This window comes from Xiphophorus maculatus, chromosome 3 (genome assembly GCF_002775205.1).
Source record: "Xiphophorus maculatus strain JP 163 A chromosome 3, X_maculatus-5.0-male, whole genome shotgun sequence".
In the NCBI taxonomy this organism is placed as follows: Eukaryota; Metazoa; Chordata; class Actinopteri; order Cyprinodontiformes; family Poeciliidae; genus Xiphophorus; species Xiphophorus maculatus.
The window spans coordinates 14,041,790-14,059,190 of record NC_036445.1 but is presented as its reverse complement, the minus strand read 5'-3'; the positions used below and the strand labels follow the sequence as shown (position 1 = coordinate 14,059,190).

The 17,401-nt window shown below is 37.3% G+C and overlaps 4 protein-coding genes across 6 annotated transcripts; 2 read left to right on the top strand and 2 right to left on the bottom strand.

The window, feature by feature from the left end:
• The first annotated feature begins 240 nt into the window (after window positions 1–240).
• Window positions 241–2,385, top strand: hspb6 (heat shock protein family B (small) member 6). Its single transcript, XM_023331115.1, has 4 exons — window positions 241–537; window positions 625–773; window positions 1,101–1,223; window positions 1,821–2,385. The coding sequence occupies exons 2-4, from the start codon at window positions 627–629 to the stop codon at window positions 1,977–1,979; spliced, it is 429 nt and encodes a 142-aa protein (XP_023186883.1). The 5' UTR covers window positions 241–537; window positions 625–626; the 3' UTR covers window positions 1,980–2,385.
• Window positions 1,989–7,826, bottom strand: proser3 (proline and serine rich 3). 3 transcript variants are annotated; one of them, XM_023331113.1, is made up of 14 exons: window positions 7,463–7,826; window positions 7,280–7,391; window positions 6,613–6,872; window positions 5,873–6,003; window positions 5,670–5,731; window positions 5,210–5,295; window positions 4,997–5,130; window positions 4,625–4,860; window positions 4,414–4,545; window positions 4,025–4,311; window positions 3,251–3,395; window positions 2,811–2,970; window positions 2,600–2,681; window positions 1,989–2,448 (listed from the first exon to the last, which is right to left on the bottom strand). In XM_023331113.1, the coding sequence occupies exons 1-14, from the start codon at window positions 7,471–7,473 to the stop codon at window positions 2,397–2,399; spliced, it is 1,890 nt and encodes a 629-aa protein (XP_023186881.1). In that variant the 5' UTR covers window positions 7,474–7,826; the 3' UTR covers window positions 1,989–2,396. The 3 variants fall into 3 exon arrangements, with proteins under 3 accessions (XP_023186881.1, XP_023186880.1, XP_023186882.1); XM_023331112.1 differs by having other exon boundaries at window positions 4,025–4,545; XM_023331114.1 differs by lacking the exons at window positions 1,989–2,448; window positions 2,600–2,681; window positions 2,811–2,970 and having other exon boundaries at window positions 3,317–3,395; window positions 4,000–4,545.
• A 96-nt stretch (window positions 7,827–7,922) lies between these two features.
• On the top strand, window positions 7,923–12,221 carry lin37 (lin-37 DREAM MuvB core complex component). Its single transcript, XM_005798429.3, has 9 exons — window positions 7,923–8,358; window positions 8,642–8,717; window positions 8,802–8,849; window positions 8,978–9,007; window positions 9,185–9,270; window positions 9,412–9,572; window positions 10,239–10,370; window positions 10,493–10,563; window positions 11,798–12,221. Exons 1-9 carry the CDS (start codon window positions 8,325–8,327, stop codon window positions 11,883–11,885), a joined length of 726 nt encoding a protein of 241 aa, XP_005798486.1. The 5' UTR covers window positions 7,923–8,324; the 3' UTR covers window positions 11,886–12,221.
• A 2,996-nt stretch (window positions 12,222–15,217) lies between these two features.
• On the bottom strand, window positions 15,218–17,067 carry LOC102229998 (chemokine-like receptor 1). Its single transcript, XM_005798482.3, has 2 exons — window positions 16,971–17,067; window positions 15,218–16,802 (listed from the first exon to the last, which is right to left on the bottom strand). The coding sequence occupies exons 1-2, from the start codon at window positions 16,978–16,980 to the stop codon at window positions 15,676–15,678; spliced, it is 1,137 nt and encodes a 378-aa protein (XP_005798539.2). The 5' UTR covers window positions 16,981–17,067; the 3' UTR covers window positions 15,218–15,675.
• Window positions 17,068–17,401: the final 334 nt, after the last annotated feature.

Below are 17,401 nucleotides of genomic sequence, written 5' to 3'. Positions count from 1 at the left end.
CCAACTTAATACTGCCCATCCTGTTATGCAACAGGTGATTGATGATGTGTCAGGTACAGAACGCATGCTTCTACATGTGTCTAGGACCCACTCTTCTTTTGAATTTATTTTTAGAAGGATCCTCCCCAACAACCAACTTATCCCACAGTTGTTCTGATGACTACACACCAGTAACAGGTTTATATTCATGTCATCGACCCAGTAAAGGAGGGCTGCAACAAACACTTTAATTGACAATAAGCCAGCAACAGCTGTGTCATTCCCAAAACTTATACTCATCTGTGAGTGGACGGGACACCCAAGGGTACACAGTCTGGAATGTGACAGAGGCAAGGTGCCTCAGAATGAATGCCCAAGTCATTATGCAACTGCAGTATAAAAGAGCCTGTGACGGTCAGTCACGTTCAGCCCGGTCAGAGAAGGAAAACTGGAATCGGACAGATCGTTCCTCCTACTCAGGATAAGTGGGAACGTAGCACCGGGGGCTGGCCTTTCTCTTTTTGCTCACTTGTTAGATCAGAGAATATATAAGTGAAGGTAAGCTGCTCCTCTCTGAGCATTCATTGTGCTCTATGGAACTCTTTTGATTGTTCTTTTTAATGTTTGGTTTTTTTTACTTGTTAGACATGGATTTTATTGTGCCTCCCACTGTAACAACTGGTGGCATTCCATGGGAGAAGGTTTTACCTCCTCGGCTGAACGGGTCTAATGGCTATTATAACTGGTCGCCATCATTACTGATTCCCGAGACGGAGAGTGTCAGCTCTGCAGAGGTAGGTCATTTCTTTAATCTAGAGTTTAAAAAAGCCAAATGCTTAATAACACTTCAGATAAGAATAAAATGTTACCAAAACAATCTACTGCCAATCTTAAAATCAAATCTTAGTTTCAATTAAACACATCTTATATTTCTTTTCATTAAACACAGAAGACTGAATCAGTTAAATGCCCTCAAGAAAAATCTTTCTCTTTTGTTTACACCATGCATGCTCAAATACATCAAATTCACACAAAATTCATCAAAGGAAATATGTATTTTTTGTGCAACAATCGTTACCCTTTTCAAAAACATCAGACATTATTTTAACTTGTGTTGACAGGTCTACTGTGATGAGATCGGCTTTACAGTTCAAGTAGATGTGAAGCATTTCAACCCGGAGGACCTGCTGGTCAAAGTTGTGGGCGACTTTGTAGAAGTGCAAGGACAACACAAAGAGCTGAAGGTCTGAACACTTTTTTTTAAATCTAATTTTGACTGTATGGGTTAAAAGACATTCCCTTGTGTCACCCAATAAGAAAACATGACAAGTAATATGGTTGGCACACATTCTTCATTTAGTCCTTCTTTAAATAACATAAATGAAAGAAGGAAGTAATGAAGTAAGGAATGAATGACAATGCAGGAAAGAAAAAGGTAGAAGGGAAATATAGAAGGATGAAGGAACAAAGGAATGCTAAAAAAGAAAATAAAGTTGAAAGGAAGAGCAGGAGAAGATAAAGAACGAAAACACAGTGAAGAGGAAGGATAGAGGAAAATGGTAAAATATAAAGGACAGAAGGATGCTAAGAGTAAAGGTAGCCAAGACAACCTTTTTACAGATGGGATGTAGCATAATGTCTGTGAAAACAAATTTTCCTCCACACTTTTACTTCCCCAACCCCTCTTACCAGACCTGGAAAAATACTAAAATGAAAATCCTTTTATTTTACCATGGTTTTTTTTAGAGTGTATTGGGAGCCCTGATGTAATCTTCTAACCAGAGCAAAATTTAAAGTGACTGATTTATTCTTTAAACTTGTATTTAACTGTCTCCTGGCAGAAGGAGGGCCACGGCTTTACAACACTGCAGTTTAACCGCCGCTACCGAATCCCAAAGGGCGTGAACATCATGGCGCTGGAGTCAGCTGTCTCCCCTGAAGGCATTCTCATCATATCAGCCCCAATGCTGCAGATCGAAGGCACCAGATGCCTGACTTAACACAGAGGCCTCTCTCATCTTCGCCATATAAGAAAATAAAACAGCGGCCTTTATAAACACTGAGACACAAAGCAGATTTACTCCCAACAGCACACAGCGTACCGAAATACCCATCTGTTTTGTTTTGCTCCTGGCACTGTTCTAATATTCCCCGCTCTTTGTGGTTTGTATATAAAGTACTCCTCTAGTGTTGCTCGTCGATCGTCCACAGTATTTCAACAAACAGCTCTCTGTAAATATTCCTAACTCACTGTTGAAGCTGCTATACCTTTGAGCAACATTTGTAAATGCACTATATTGTGATTGTAATTAATGCATATAGACATATTCCAAACTGTATGTTGAAATATTATCATATAAATAAACTTTATTTCAATATAAAACTGCAAAAAAACAAAAACAAACAGTCTGATTTGTTCAAGCCACTGCTTGTCCCTCCTGGAATTCATTCAGCCTCACGTCCACCTCTCTGAAAGAAGAAAGAGGAAACATCATCTTCACAGTGTCGATTTGATGAATGAATCTAATAAAAATCCAAAAGTATCGAAAATAAGATCAGGTCAGAAATGTAAGGCCATAAAAAAGCAAACTGATTAAACTATAGCTTTATTTAAATCTACCTTATCTGATCTTTCACCCATTTTCTCTGTTGGCGGAGGACTTGCAACAGAGGGTCATCTTCAAACTCTTTTTCATCAGAATCTGACACAAAATCCAGATGTACAGAAAGAAAGATTTGATGCTACAAGCGTATGCAGGAGTTGTAAAGCAGTATTGGAATATAAATATTTCTTAGTCATTGCCTGGACTGCAATCAAGCCACAGGATTACCTTCAGCCTCTTGTAGCAGCTGTGAAATGACCTGCAGCGAGTTCTGTGTAACATTTAAAGGAACTGGGGACCCTGAAGGTGAGGAGATGTTTTTAGGAGTAGAAACGGATGAAACTGGAGTCTTCTGAGCCACCGTAGGGAACAAAACCTCTGAAACTACCTGTTAAAGTCCACCAAGAACAATACTTGATTCAGATTGCAAGTTGCAGTGTTAGTACACTAAACCACAAGATTTATTTTACACTGAACATATTAAAATGTGTACTAGTATGCAAATTTATCATTAACTGGTGAGTGATACAGGTGCTCTCACAGTAAATATGCACCCTGTCTACCCACTTTCGAGACAGGCAAGTATGCATGTAAGTAAAAGCAGAACTTGAACTGAGATTGTATTTTAGTAAGATTTAGAATAACGCTCAGCATGCATGTTTACTCACCTGTCCTAAGGCAGTGTGAACTGGAGAGGACGGTGGTCCATGACCCCCACTGCAGCTTTCCTTTGGAACCGCCTTGCCTTCATCATGATGATGCTGCTCTTTTACTGATGATGTGTATTTTGGATTGCTCGAATTTGAAGAATCCCTAATTGAACAGCAATCACAGTAAACATGTTAACCAGCTAAAAAAAAAGCATTCATATTTCATTGTACAGGTTCGCTTTAATCCCTTAGAATATCTGTGAAAAGCTGATGAATTTCAGCAAATCAATCAAAAAGTGAAACTTATATTGACTGTTATGTTGAAACTTTTAAAAACAGAAATGTTCCATTGATGAGGACAGTATGCTTTAAAATGTCACTGCTAAACAAGCTTGTCATTCACAGAATGTTGTATGCAAGGATATTAATGGAAGATTGAGCTGAAAGAAAAACGGTGAATGACCAACTAAGACTATGAAGAACTTATAATTCAAGCAAAAAAAAAAAAAACAACAAAAAAAACAATTGAAGCAAAGAAAACATATTGAGGGCATATCATGTAGAAAACATGGGCATTCCTTTCAGTGGGATTCATTTCTGCTTAAAAAAGCAAATGGTCATTTTGAGAAACAGTTGTGGGTTTTTTTTTTTGTCACAAGCCATTAATCTAACAATTTAATTAATATATATATATGAGCTTGACTTTTAGAGCAGAGTTACAGTAATAATTGAACTTTTAGAAGATATTCAGGTTTACAGATCTACACCTGTAATAAGTTGTTCATATTTCACCTCACAGCTTTCCTCTGCTGCCTGGAAGGTAGGGCTGTCTTCTGGTCAGACTCTTTTGTCACCAGTTTCTTCTTCTTGTTCTTACGGAGTATTTTTTGCTGACTAGGACCATCTCCTTTTATGTTTCCAGAGGATGCATGCCGTGAGGCTGGCAAACATTCTTTGACAGGCCCGTCACTGTTGGTTCTCAATAAGCTTTCTGAGACTTGGGTTTCTCTGTGGACAGCTTTGGTTTGGTACTCAGGCAGCTTCTGTGAAATGCTTTGCTCATCATTAGCAAAAGTTGGCTGGTTGGGGCAGGGAAGGACATCACAGAGTAAGTGCATGTGAGCAGGAATATGGGAAAGAGTCTGGGTTTGAGACATCACAGAAGTAGAGGGAACACCAACAGTAAGGAAGAGTGGAGAACTTAGAGCTGGAGCACCTCGTCTGTGGGCCTCAGTGGTTTCTGCTTGGGAAGAGGTCATGTATGGATGTGCGTCGCTTTCTGAGAAGCGAGGAGGCTGGGAGCTCTGTTGATGCTACAGATTATACAACAAGGATTATAATCATGCTATTTTGTGTTTGACATAAAACAAATATACACTTTTAAAATCCAACCTTGTAAGCTTCTCCACTGACTGATTCATGGACCAAACTGGGGGCTTGCCAGCTGAAAGCAGAATCATGAAGCCCCGATTGCTTCATGGACTGGGACCACCCTCTAGCCTGCTCCATCTTTCTCCGTAATCGCCACTGGAACAAAATATCGTCCTCTGGGCGAGTAGGAGGTGTCATGGTGGGCATGACATATTTCTGAGAGGAGGCAGCAGCAGCTGGGTCTGGACAGATCGCCGCTGTAAACACAAAAAGCACAGCCATAATGTTTGTAGTAACAAATGCAAGACAGGGTAAGGTTTCTTGCATCAACATCAACTAAAACTGGAAATTAATGGCTGCATTCAAAGATGTATTTCACGTTATTTGCCTCACCATTAGTTGATTTCATCAAACTGGGAATCAAAGGCTGTCGCACTGGCTCGTTCACACTGACGGGAGAGGAGAAATCGGAGCAGCCTAGGCCATCTGAACTAACAGGAATGGACCGATCACTCGGACTACAGTCACTATTGGAAAGATAACAGTTTTATTTCAACTCAAGAACACTAACCACTTATCGGTACTGCTAGTTAATGCACTACACACCCTCTCAGTAGAAGTCTGCTTGCTCTTTCTTGAAGGTTTATTAATTCTGTATCATCATATTCCCCCTGAGAGCAGTCAGACCCGACCTGGGGAACAAAGAAAATTGTTTAGCCCTAAACAACAGAGTGAGTGAATACAAATACAATACAGCACTTTAGGAAAAACTAAATGATAAATCTCAAGAAGCAAATTATCTGGCTTTCTAAGAAATGTCCTGGTAATTTTTGAAATCATTTTTAGAAACTATACATTTGACAACAGTAGGCTGAAGTGTGTATTTAATTATTAATAGTAGAACCTAAAGTGTCTACAACTAAGAGAGGTTTTAAATTAAAATAGAAGGGTGAGCATGTAATTAGATAATTACAATCTGCAGTACACCTATTTTTTTCCTGTCCAGATGGTTAAGCGAATCTGGTTTCACAGTGTTTAATTTGAGTAAACTTATTAATGCACTCACATTTAAGAATATGTCATGTTGAGGCTGCGCATCTAGACTGTCAGTGGTAGAATCATGGCCGTCTTTCAGGGACAGGGAACATCCATTCATTGAAAAGAAACGTATATTATGTTTGTTAGAGAAAGAAAGAGCAAAATTCACAAGTTCATGGTTTATCCACATAAATACACCAACAGAGAGTGTGCCTTTGTCTAGTGATTTACCTGGGTTTGAACTGGGGACTGATGAATGGATCATCCACCAAAACGGGATCTGTTCCCCCCCATCAGTAGAAATCATCTGTCGGCGCTCTGCTCGACTCTGAGGCCGACCATGACGAAAACGTTCTATGTATCTGTAAAAGTACGTATTAGTACTTCCCAAAGCAAAAATATATATGTATATATACTTACAGTGAGTTGGACAAGTATTCATAGTCCTTGAACATTTTGTCACATTATCACCACAAAACTCAAAGGGGATGCTCCTTCAGCAGAGATAAGGAAGTTTCTGATTTGAATTGACAGTAAGATGGATTGTGCTAAATGTTGAACAAGTCAGGAAGATAGTCTGTTAGAGGATGTAGAAGATTTTGAAACAGGTGTGAACATTCACCTTCCACAAGACAACGACCCAACTCTCCATCCAATTTGACTGAGTTATTTCCAAAGATGAACAAGGAAAAAATCGGTCACTATTTGTACAAATATGTCAACAGACCTGCAGCTGTTATTGCAGGAAAACATGGTTTTTCATATTTCTGTGTAATTAGGAAATGCCACTCTTTCTTGATTTTTATTTGTAAACGCTTTTTCTCTCAGTTCACATTTAAGATCTCACTTTTCAAGTTTAGCACATAAGTTCAGACAAAATACACTGAAATGTGTGGTAATAACATGAAAAATTTGAGGACTATGAAAATGTCTGCAAGGCACTGTAATTAGGAAAACAATGGGAAACATACTTTGCGAGTACAGAATCCTCCTTCACTCCAGATGGAACTGTGGATGTCTCTAATTTTGTAGAGAGTTGTGGCAACATTTCAGGGATATCAGCATTACCCTCAGGAGAGGATCCACATTCGGTAGAGGGCCAGATCTCGGTAAATACATGCTGTCCATCACTGGAGGGAAAATCATGAATTTCATACAGGTGTTGGCTTTCCCGGCTTAGAGAGCGAGGTGGACTATTAGAGGTCTGATGTAAACGAACAGGACTTAGAGTCTGTAAAAGACAAAAACAGACCAAAAAAGTGAGACGTTGTATTAGTAGATCAAGTCAATTAGAGATAAATTAAATTCCATTTTAATTCAATCTTAGTTAGAACACAACAGTCGAATTTGGTGTATTATCCAAATCGACAAAAATACAGTACAGACCAAAAGTTTGGACACACTTTCTCATTGAATTCAATGAGAAGGTGTGTCCAAACTTTTGGTCTGTACTGTATATCTGGTTAAGGCAACCTTGCGGATGACAACATAAGATTAAACCCCTACTGAGCGAGCAAAAGATGAAGTTCTACACACTAAAATAATGCAGGAAGAGCTGCAAATGATGAGGTAGAGGGGTTTTAAGGTCCAGTCTGCAAATTAATTGTGTATATGTTAGAAGCTGTATTTTAAACATACAATTTTCTTCTCTTTTTTTGACAGGGACTTCTTGCGTGATGGGTAGTAGTGTGCCCTCGTCTTCACCGTGGATACAGGTGGGAATGGATTCTGCCTCGTAAACAGTGGTCCGCTAAAACACAACAAATTTTACTTACTGTAATTTCTAATTACAAAAGTAAAAATGTGCCCATTGCTTCTTACCTGGATTTCATAGCAACTTCAAGATGTCACAGTTTAGTTAGCAGTTAGCTTAACACTAACACAAATTAACGTCAGTATAAAAAATATTGATTTGCAACTCGACAAGCCACTTTTGCAGCGCTTGTCTGACCTTGTAGTCAATAGTTACCATGGAAGCAAACGCAGGGTGGAACGAAATAGCTTATGTAAATACACACAGCACGTTAAAGACCTGCTTAACGTCAAATATAATCTTAAACAAAAAACATCACTTTAAAACTGTCTGCTTTTAAAAAAAGAAAAACTATCAGAAGCTCTCGAGTCTGTCGATAGAAGCACAAGACATGTTTACTGCTACGTTTGTTCACTCACCAGCCAATAGACGACGAGTAAAAATTGATTGAGGCATGATTTGTCCAATCACAGATGATACATTGTTCACACAGGCACCAATCGGGTGATTGGAGACCGGCAGCGCGCGGAAGAGGAAAGCCAGCTTCGAGCTTGTCAAAAACAAGCTAACTTAGCAACGGTAGTTGAGCTAGTACCTTTTATTCTCCGAAACAGTAATACACGAAGTAAGGTATTTATAGGTAATAATATGTAATTGTTTTGGAGCTACTAGAATAACACATTTTCAGTATAAGTGTCTGTATTTAGAATTTAGATTTTGGAGTCGCTTTAACAGTTTATGTAGGCTAATGAAGAAGGGTGGCTAACTGGCTGAACAACTAACCGTAGCTAACTGGCTAACGTTGCTGTTACCGAGCAATCAACAAGAGGTCGTTGTTAGCTCAGGGACCCCGTATACCTCTGTTAGAGGCACAAAACAGCTGTTTTAAGTCTGTTTTTCTGAGCAGCCCGTGGGAGTAAACTGAACAAAATGCACCACGTCAAGATAAAAACAGAAAGGCCAGGTAAGACATTCATAATTATAAAACTTAATAAAGTTGCCACCAATCACAAAATAAAGTACTTCGGAAATAATGTTTTGTATTTTACATTATTATTGTATTAAAATTTCTTGAACATGATTTGTGTTTGCTTTTCATAAAGTGTAGAAAACATGGGAAAACTAAAATTGTACATTTATATTTATTTTGCATCTCCGCTAATATCGTGATTTTTTAAAAAAACTCCCCTTTCTAAATCTCAGTGTATTTGTTGATTACTGTTTTATGAATAATTTTGCTTCTTTAGATCTGGAGAGCACAGGTGCTCGCGGCAGGTTGGATGCGGTGCTAAAGGGTCTAGTAGAAAAAAGTGAAAATGAAAGGTTTGTAAATTATAATCAATATATTGATTATCACATCCGTGAAAACTTTTGATGCTAACAGTTGTTTTTCTGCACTTTAAACAGAGAACCAAATGAAGACCCAGGAAAGTTGTCAGTGGATACTTTAAGCAAGTAAGGACTAGTATTAATTTATTCTTTCACTTTATTAAACGTAGATATCTTTTTACCTTCACATTATTGCACCTTTGTGTCAGTATTGTTGCATTGTAGTCATCCAATGGCCTCTCTGCTCATTTTAGAGATTTGTCTCCGTCATCTGCTGGAAAAAGGTAAATGTGTCTTTTGATGAACATAAACATGTTTCTCCTTTTATGTCCAGATAAATTTTTGCATCACAAATCCATAAATTACATTTATTGCTTATTATTTATTATTAAATGTTTTGGAGGGTCCTACACGTAGGTCCCAATGGTTAAATTAGTTTTTTTTTTCTTCTTCATTTTCAGACCTTCAGCAAGATTTCCACAGCACAGAAGGAAGAAAAGAAAGGAGATGGATGAGGGCATCCCAGAGACCAATCAACATAAACAGAGTAAATTGAATGCAATTAATACAGTGAGAGATTATTAATTGTACCTAATTTATTATTGGTCCATTTATCTATTTACTGTATTGTGAATTGTGTCTCTTTTTATATGTCCTTGTATTTTCTGCCCTTCTCCCTTTTATTTAGATGCATACATTATTAAGTTGTTTGATCGCAGTGTTGATTTAGCTCAATTCAACACCACCACCCCACTGTATCCAATCTGCCGATCCTGGATGAGAAACAATCCTTCCTTTAGGGAACCTGCAGCTTCTCCAAGCTCCCCTCAAAGCATACCAGAAGAGGAGGTGGGACTGTAAATAAGTTTGTCACTTTTATTTTGTTCATCACACACAAGCATTAACAAAAAAGTAGAGGAGTAAACTCTGGATGTTTATGACAACCAATGGCTACATTACAGTTGATGTTTTTTTTGACTGTTTTTAAAAAAAAAAAATTGCTAAAGCATTGGTTAGGTAAATGTTTTTTTTTCTCTCAGTCATAATATATACTTTCTTTGAATCCGTTTCCCATTACCTTCTTCATCTCATGTTTGAGGTTTCATGGAAACCAAGTCAGAACAAAAGGAGGCAGATGCAGAAAAAAAATGATTAACAACTCCTACGATTCTTGTAGTTTTTAGAAATGAAAAGAAAAGTGGTCATGTTCAAAGTGGGCAATTATGTAGTCAGTTTTAATAATGTCTAGATAACCCTGTGAATACTAGAAACCTGACTTTTGGAAATTTCTACTTTGCAAAGCATTTTTTGCCACATATTTGGAAGCAAAGAGCTAAACATTTCAGTTGGGCCAAATATCTGTTTTCATGTGGACAGAGACTTATTCGCAGTTTAGTTAAGGTTGTTTTTAGGAGGTGACACGTTTGTTAAAGCCAATCTCTGTATTATTACATTAGAATAGCTTCAATGAGAACTTATTAAATTAGTTTTAATTTAGAACATTTGTTTTTTTAGGTCACAGACATGATGAATGGCAAAGGTCAGAATGTGTACCGACTTCCTCCTCCATCTGCCTGTCCAGTGAGCCCCTCTGGTGAACTCATCAATCTCAGGATCCCACAGACTGAAAAGCCCACTATTTCCAAGGTTCTAAAATTATGTGATTATTTCAATGATATTTTTTTCTTTTTCAATTTTACTGGGAAATGGAAGTTAAAATCTCTACTTACATATTGCCTGTGATGAATAAAGTTGCTCTCTTTGCACAGTTCACAGAGGTTCCCGTATCAGGAGCTCTCATCAGTGACCACATGGAACGTTGGAAAAAGATAAGACAGAAGTAAGTCCTTCATGAGCTGTTCTAGACCCTTTATTATTGTTTTTGGAAAGATTTATTCTTGCTCAGAAACAGTCATGATAGTCCAAGATTCACTTTCAGTGTTATCTGGGACTGTAGTTAATCTGATTCAGAATGCTTTTACCAGCACTTATTGGTTAAGTTATGGTTAAGCAAGTATTGGGAAAGCTATCTGTTTTGAAGGTAAAGGGTGATTGTCAAAAACATATATGATTAAATAAATTAATTGTGGACAACCTGCCCATGAAAGAATTAACCAGCATTTCCAAGAGATAAATGCATAACTAGAAAGTTATGGGGAGTTAAAATATAAAACTTTTGAGAGCTTGAGTTTGCCTTTAAACTTTGAACACTCCCAGCTGCCCTCAGGTCTCCAACAAAATAGCTCCACAGCTGGTGCCATGGAAACTAAATGATGCCTTTAAAGATTTTTTCCAAAATTTCAGGATTAACACTTGCACCTACCTTCCTGAGAAGTGGAAAAAACACATTATTCTACAGCAAATCCAAAAGATATATTTTAAAAGAATTTGTAAATCAAAGAAAGTCAATGCAAAGATCTTAAATCAGAATGATGTGAGGAAGATATTGTTTATTTGGTCATCTAGTTCTGGGTCCTTTGACATTTCTTTCCCCTTTTATTTCCATTTCTGTGTATTTGCTGGTTCATGCTGTGTCACCTTTTGTGTTTCTCATTAGAGAAATGACTTCCTCACAAATGAGAGTCTGTTATACCAAATAGGTTTCCCATGATCCCTACACATCATAAGTGATGAAAGTTGTGCCATGGGGAAAATCTAATTTTGGGAATTCTTCAGAGCTTCCACAGTGCTCCTTTTTTCCACAGTTGTTCAGTAACTGAAATAAGCAGAAAGGGAAAGAAATGGGGTGATAAGGTCAACTGTGTTTGGGTAACCAGTTGTGGTGCAATTGTTTTCAGTAAAAACATTTTGAGAAATGACAGTGATTCCCATTTGTTTTCAAAAGAAACGTGTCTTCAGTTCCCCACATTTTTTACATACCACAGATATGTTAGATGCAAGAATATTATTTGTGACATTTTCATAAAATGAGAACAGTGTAAATGCTAGCAAATAATAGCTGCAAGCTAGTATTACAACAAAAACAATGTATTTTAAAAATAATTAAATACATCACAATTAACACTTTTTAGAAGAGTTTTATATTTAGAAGTTGTTTTTTTTTCTTGCCGTAGATGGAAGGAATGCTCCAATAAAAACCAGATGAGATACAGTGAGAGCATCAAGGTTCTGAAGGAAATGAAGGATCTCTATGACCACTGACTGCCTGCCTTGTATTTGTTAGCTGCAGAATGGACTCTCCACAGTTGGAAAGGAGCCATGCATTCATATTTGATGTTCGATGACTCCTGCATACAACCATAGATGAGTAGAACGAAATAGCAGAACTTTGAACCTTAACAGACTTTTTGTCCCTTAAGTTACAGAAATGATATTTTCAATTTCCTGTGTGGGGGTATGTTGGAGTGTCAGACCTGATACTCAAGTACATTTTGTGTAAATGTCTAAATAAATGACTTTTGAGGTAGTATTTTTCTCACACACATACTGGTACGTTCTTGATATAATCCAAAAATGATTAAAGTCTACTGTAATGTATTCCTGTGTTTGTGGTTTTTGTTTATTTTCTGTCTATTAGATAAATCTTTGTAACAAAAAAATTAGAGCTGAAATGGTTGGTTATTTTCTAAGCACACACAAGTTATCCATATTGATTTTTTTTATCTTGGAACATGCTTGATTTTTATTTTTCTTTATCATGACTAATTGTAAGAGCTCAGTTTCATTATTCTGCAAGTGGGGAAGCCCCAAAAATCGAGTGTTCTCATCCGTTATCTCTAATGCAACGGACCTGATTAGATATCAGGTAACAGAACCAAAAAACATGCAACATTTCTTGGAATTATTAAAAACGTCTGATTACTGCAGCAACAAATTACTGCAGCATTTCACCGAAGTGTCATTTCACTTCAGATTGAAGTTAACATACTGGACTTTTGTCTCGTTGGCCTGCTGTGTAGTTCTCCCATAATTGTTAGTTTTACTGCTATAATGGTAGAATTACAATAAGTGTAACTACATAGATGCAAAGTTCAATTTCATTTGGTGGTTGTGGTCATTGTGTACTTGACTTTGTCTTGTACCAGTGGTTTATATGTAATTCTCTGCCCGATATACAGCAGAAAGATGTAGTTATGTCTTTTTTTTCCAAAATTGCCTGTTCACTTTAAAGAGAACACAGACTCATTAAGTCAGTTTGTTTCAGTACTTGTATCCAATTCAAATTCCAGAGTTTCAGTTCATTATGTTCATGTTCAACCCTATACTAGATTCATGCAGGTCCCATTTACACAACCAGTTGCAGCATTTTACCCTACTGCTTATGTTTCAGATCACACAGTCTAACCTTACAAACAGGAAGTTTAGCACCTCTAGCATAAACCTCTGTGGTGTGATGTAAGATAACGTGCTGTTGAGCACGTGAGTAACATTCTCATAAATAAGCTCACAAAAGTTGTTCAACAGATTTTGTATCAGTATTCTTTTTATTATGCCTAAATCTGAATCATGGGATTGTAAAATGGAGCCCATTATTGTTATAACTCTATAAATAAGCATGTGTGGACAAACTTAACTTTACAACTTAATGTGAATTAAATAAAATTTTACATTTTGGACGATGCAACTTTGAGCAATTCTGAATAATTTCACATATGAAATTTGACATAACTATGGGGTTTATTTCTTCACTTTGCTAACTCCTTCAAAGTCGAGAAAAAAAGCTTTCAGAAACAAGATCTGAGATCTTGTGTGGTTTCTTTTACATGAGCAAGACCAACAAAAATGTCAAAAAATCACTGTTGTAGTCCATTTCTGAACCTGCAAGATCTATAATGATTAACTCTTCTAAATTGGAAATTGGATTTCTACAAAAATCCAATGTCTTTATTCCATTATAAATGTCATTTTATAGTCATAGTAGTCATTTTATTGTTGAGTTTGTAAAAATGAAAAAGATATGCCTTTTCAACTTGACAGTTTTGGCCCTTGATGCAAAAAACATTTGGGCACCACTGTCTTAAGGAAGCTGAGGTGATTAGAGGGGTCTTCTGCTCATCTGCATTATTAGCTCTTATGTATCTCATATTTGTCTGGGCGTTACTCCATACATAACCTTTTGATTTGGCTGTAGCAAAGTGCCTCTGGAATGAATTCATGGTTTATTATGGGATTCCAGAGCATATACACTCAGACCAGGTACAGATTTTGAGTCCAAGCTCATTAAAGAGCTCTGTGAAGTTGTTGGCATAAAGAAGAGTCAAACTACCTCATACTCCCTCCAGCAGTCGAACCAGGAATTTTTCTGCTTTGTTTTCATTATTAACTTACTCATAATTAGCCATTTTAATATCCATATATGTAATATATGTTACATTAGCACTAGCCCTAACATGGCATGTCCTTACTATAAATCCTTCTCTATTTGTTGGCTTCAGGTAATATTTTATGTCTGAGAAACCACATTTTGAGTTTTACTTTGCTGTATGCGATAATTTTAAAGAGGATCAGGAATAAATTAACTTTTTGATGTAAAGCAGCTGAATAATTTTTTTTTGCAATGAGCAAGTATAGCTTTGATCTACCTTTTCTGTAGTACAGTGCAACAATATGAAGTTAAGCTATAATGATGTGAACATATTTGTTTAAATTCATGCTATAACCTGACAGAAATAGGATGAATTGCAGTTTTCCATTATGCAGTTTTATAGTTTAAACAGATCTTATTTTGCCCCGGTTTAGTTTTAGATTATATATTTGCCTTTCCAGTCCAGAAATGACATCACATAGACTTTCAGACTTTAAGACTTTGGCAATTTCAGCACAATTGCCAAAATTAATTTCACTGTTTTATTTACATGCGGTTTAGAACAGTGGTTCCCAAACCTGGTCCTCAAGTACCCCTGTCCTCCATGTGTAGGTGTCTCCTTGCTTCCAAACACCTGACTTAAATGAATGGATGATTTGGTGGCTGCAGAAGAGGCCGGGCAATCATTTGAATCAGATGTGCAGGAACAGTAATGCATCTAAAACATGAAGAGCAGGGTTACCTAAGGACCAGGTTTGCGAACCACTGGTTGAGTGGTTCGCAATCAGTGCACTATTTGTATTTTTATACTGGTAATACTTCTACTGTATTCTAGAATATGAAACTAAACATTTTCACATACCACCATTATTTTAATTTCCTCTTGACTAGCCTTATGTACGTATGAACTGTGCTTGTAGTAAGAAGTATGAACTTTGTAAAGAAAGCATTCTTTGTATTCTAAAAACATTGAGCTGTTGCTTTTTTTTTTTTTTTTACCTCAATAGAATGTAATGGCTGCAAGGAAGAGCTGCAGTACAAGTGTTGCGATTCAGATAAGGTGAATGTGAGCGAAAAACCACACAGAAGTGTTTAGAGGTTTCTGTTATTCCAGTTGCTTGGTTCATTGCAAACCAAAACACTCTGTCTCAGGCTCTTGTTATATCCTGTAAGATAAGAAATCAGGACTTGAATGTGTTACAGCATTGTTTTGTCATTATATTTTTAATAATTTCTGAAACATCCATTAATATTTTTATCTCTTTTGACGGCGTCATCGATGAAGTAGACAAACATACAGATGTGAGCATTCCTAAACATACAGGTTCATTAAAAGAGGCAAGTTAAAACAAAATTCAAACTGTTCTAAAGTAAACAAGTAATTTTATACTTTTTTTTACAGTATTTACAATAATTTCATTAAAAGCTTAGCATGTAGAATATATTGCTGTAGGACACCTACACAGGCTTTCAGTTACATTTGCTGATTGAATGTGGAAGGTAAGGGGTTGTGTGCGATTTTATCAGACTGTCTGTTGTACATCTCAGGCTGTCTCAATAACCACATACGAAAACACCTGTTAATGGTAAGCAAATGATGAAAAACAAGCAGACGTCAAAAATATTCTTTGAATTGTCTTTGCACGTGTTCACACTCCTCTACAAATAAGCTTTGCTCAGATCACTTCAGTGCACTTTATTAAAGTCCGCCATTTCAATCAGTTTGTGGCTGTTTTCCTCCGTGTTCATGGACTTCTTCGTAGAGATCTCTTTTTTTGGTTTTGTTAAGATAATCGATGTCTCAGTTTCTTTCCCCTCAGCAGGGGCGGTAGAATCAGATTTTCTGGGAATCCTTGACATTGAACGAGATAACGTAACAAATGATATGTGGTCCTCTGCAAGGGCATTTTCTAGAACCAACCAAATGGACTGCTTGAGCTTCTTCTGGAACTCGTCACACATGAAAACATAGAGGATGGGGTTCAAGCAGCTGTTCGTGAAGGCAAGACTGACAGTTAGAGGACCTATGACCTGAACAATGTTCTGTACATCTGAGTAATCAAAGAATTTTAATTGTATGAAACTCAAAACATGAAAAGGCAACCAGCAGGTAAAGAATGCAAAAATGATGGCAAAAATGATCCGGTGACGTCTTTGTTTCCTCATTCTCTGCAGACGCCTGGCACGAATCCCTATGGCCACATATGAGAAAAATATCGCCAGGAACGGGATGAGAAAGCCCATAACAAACCGGAATATAAACAATGTCCAATGTTTGTTCTTTGTCATAGTTGAAGTGTACTTGCAGTATGTCTGATTCTGGCTGACTTCCACGGCACGAAAATATGCATAGGGTGTGCTACAGATGCCTGCAGCCAACCAGATTAAAGCACTTATCACTTGAGCTTTGCCAACGGTGCGCTTGTTTTGTGCCCACACCACCACCCAGATGGACAAGCAACGATCCAGACTTATAGATGTTAGAAAAAAGATGCTGGCAAACATGTTGACTAAGCTCACAAAGTTGTTGAGTTTGCACATGAACTGTCCAAAAGTCCAGTGGTACTTCTGAGAGAGAGAGACTGCTGTAAACACCAGGAACGCTGTGAAGAGGAAGTCTGCCAGAGCCAAGTTGAGAAACCACACAGAGTTGACTGTTTTCTTCATCTTGAAGCTGGTCACATAAATGACCAGACCATTTCCTACTGTCCCAACCACTATGATCACACAGTAGACGACCAGTGAGAATGTCTGTATGTGCTTCGCTGCCATTTCCAATCCAGTTGGATGACTTACAGATGAATTTCCATTACCTAACAAAAATATAAATATTGTATTAAACATTCACTAAGACATGCTTTAAGGTAAATAGGCTTGCATCTCCAGATGCATATTTTTTTTATGCAGATTTCACATGAGGTACAGAATACAATTCTAATACCAATTTAAATGATCAATTTTGCATGTTCAAAGCAACTTACCATTTGCCATTTTGCTTTTGGTTGTAAGAGTCTCCCCTCACTTTGCCTATCTCTATTTAGCCTTACCTATATTTGTTCTCTATGTGATTACTCCCCCTTCTCACCTCATAAACCTGCCAATGAGAGTGTCAATGGGTGTGGATAAACTCACAGTTGCACTTTCGGGCAAGTACACCTCGCTGCAGCAAACAGAATGGGGCGGGGACGGACAACTGTCAGTCTCATACCTTATATGGAAATGGGACTATTTCATTCCGGAAATTAAGGGGGCGCTAGTGACACCATTTCCTGTACCCATCGTGTTATAATAATTATACTAATAATAACGTATTTTATTTGACAACGCCTTTTAAAACACCCAAGAACACTTTCAACATTAAAAATACAAATTAAATAGTAAAGAAATGGCTACAAAACGTGATATGTCACGT

Excerpts from the sequence above, each read along its gene's own strand:
- proser3 (XM_023331112.1), bottom strand. Across the intron at positions 6,004-6,612 it reads GAGGATTCTGTACTCGCAAA|ATACATAGAACGTTTTCGTC; the intron begins GTATGTTTCCCA and ends GTACTTTTACAG. Across the intron at positions 2,971-3,250 it reads TTCACACTGCCTTAGGACAG|GTAGTTTCAGAGGTTTTGTT; the intron begins GTGAGTAAACAT and ends GGACTTTAACAG.
- lin37 (XM_005798429.3), top strand. The coding sequence starts at position 8,325 with ATGCACCACGTCAAGATAAAAACAGAAAGGCCAG. Across the intron at positions 8,359-8,641 it reads GATAAAAACAGAAAGGCCAG|ATCTGGAGAGCACAGGTGCT; the intron begins GTAAGACATTCA and ends TTGCTTCTTTAG. Across the intron at positions 9,271-9,411 it reads GACCAATCAACATAAACAGA|ATGCATACATTATTAAGTTG; the intron begins GTAAATTGAATG and ends CCTTTTATTTAG.
- hspb6 (XM_023331115.1), top strand. The coding sequence starts at position 627 with ATGGATTTTATTGTGCCTCCCACTGTAACAACTGGTGGCATTCCATGG. Across the intron at positions 774-1,100 it reads AGAGTGTCAGCTCTGCAGAG|GTCTACTGTGATGAGATCGG; the intron begins GTAGGTCATTTC and ends TTGTGTTGACAG. Across the intron at positions 1,224-1,820 it reads GACAACACAAAGAGCTGAAG|AAGGAGGGCCACGGCTTTAC; the intron begins GTCTGAACACTT and ends GTCTCCTGGCAG.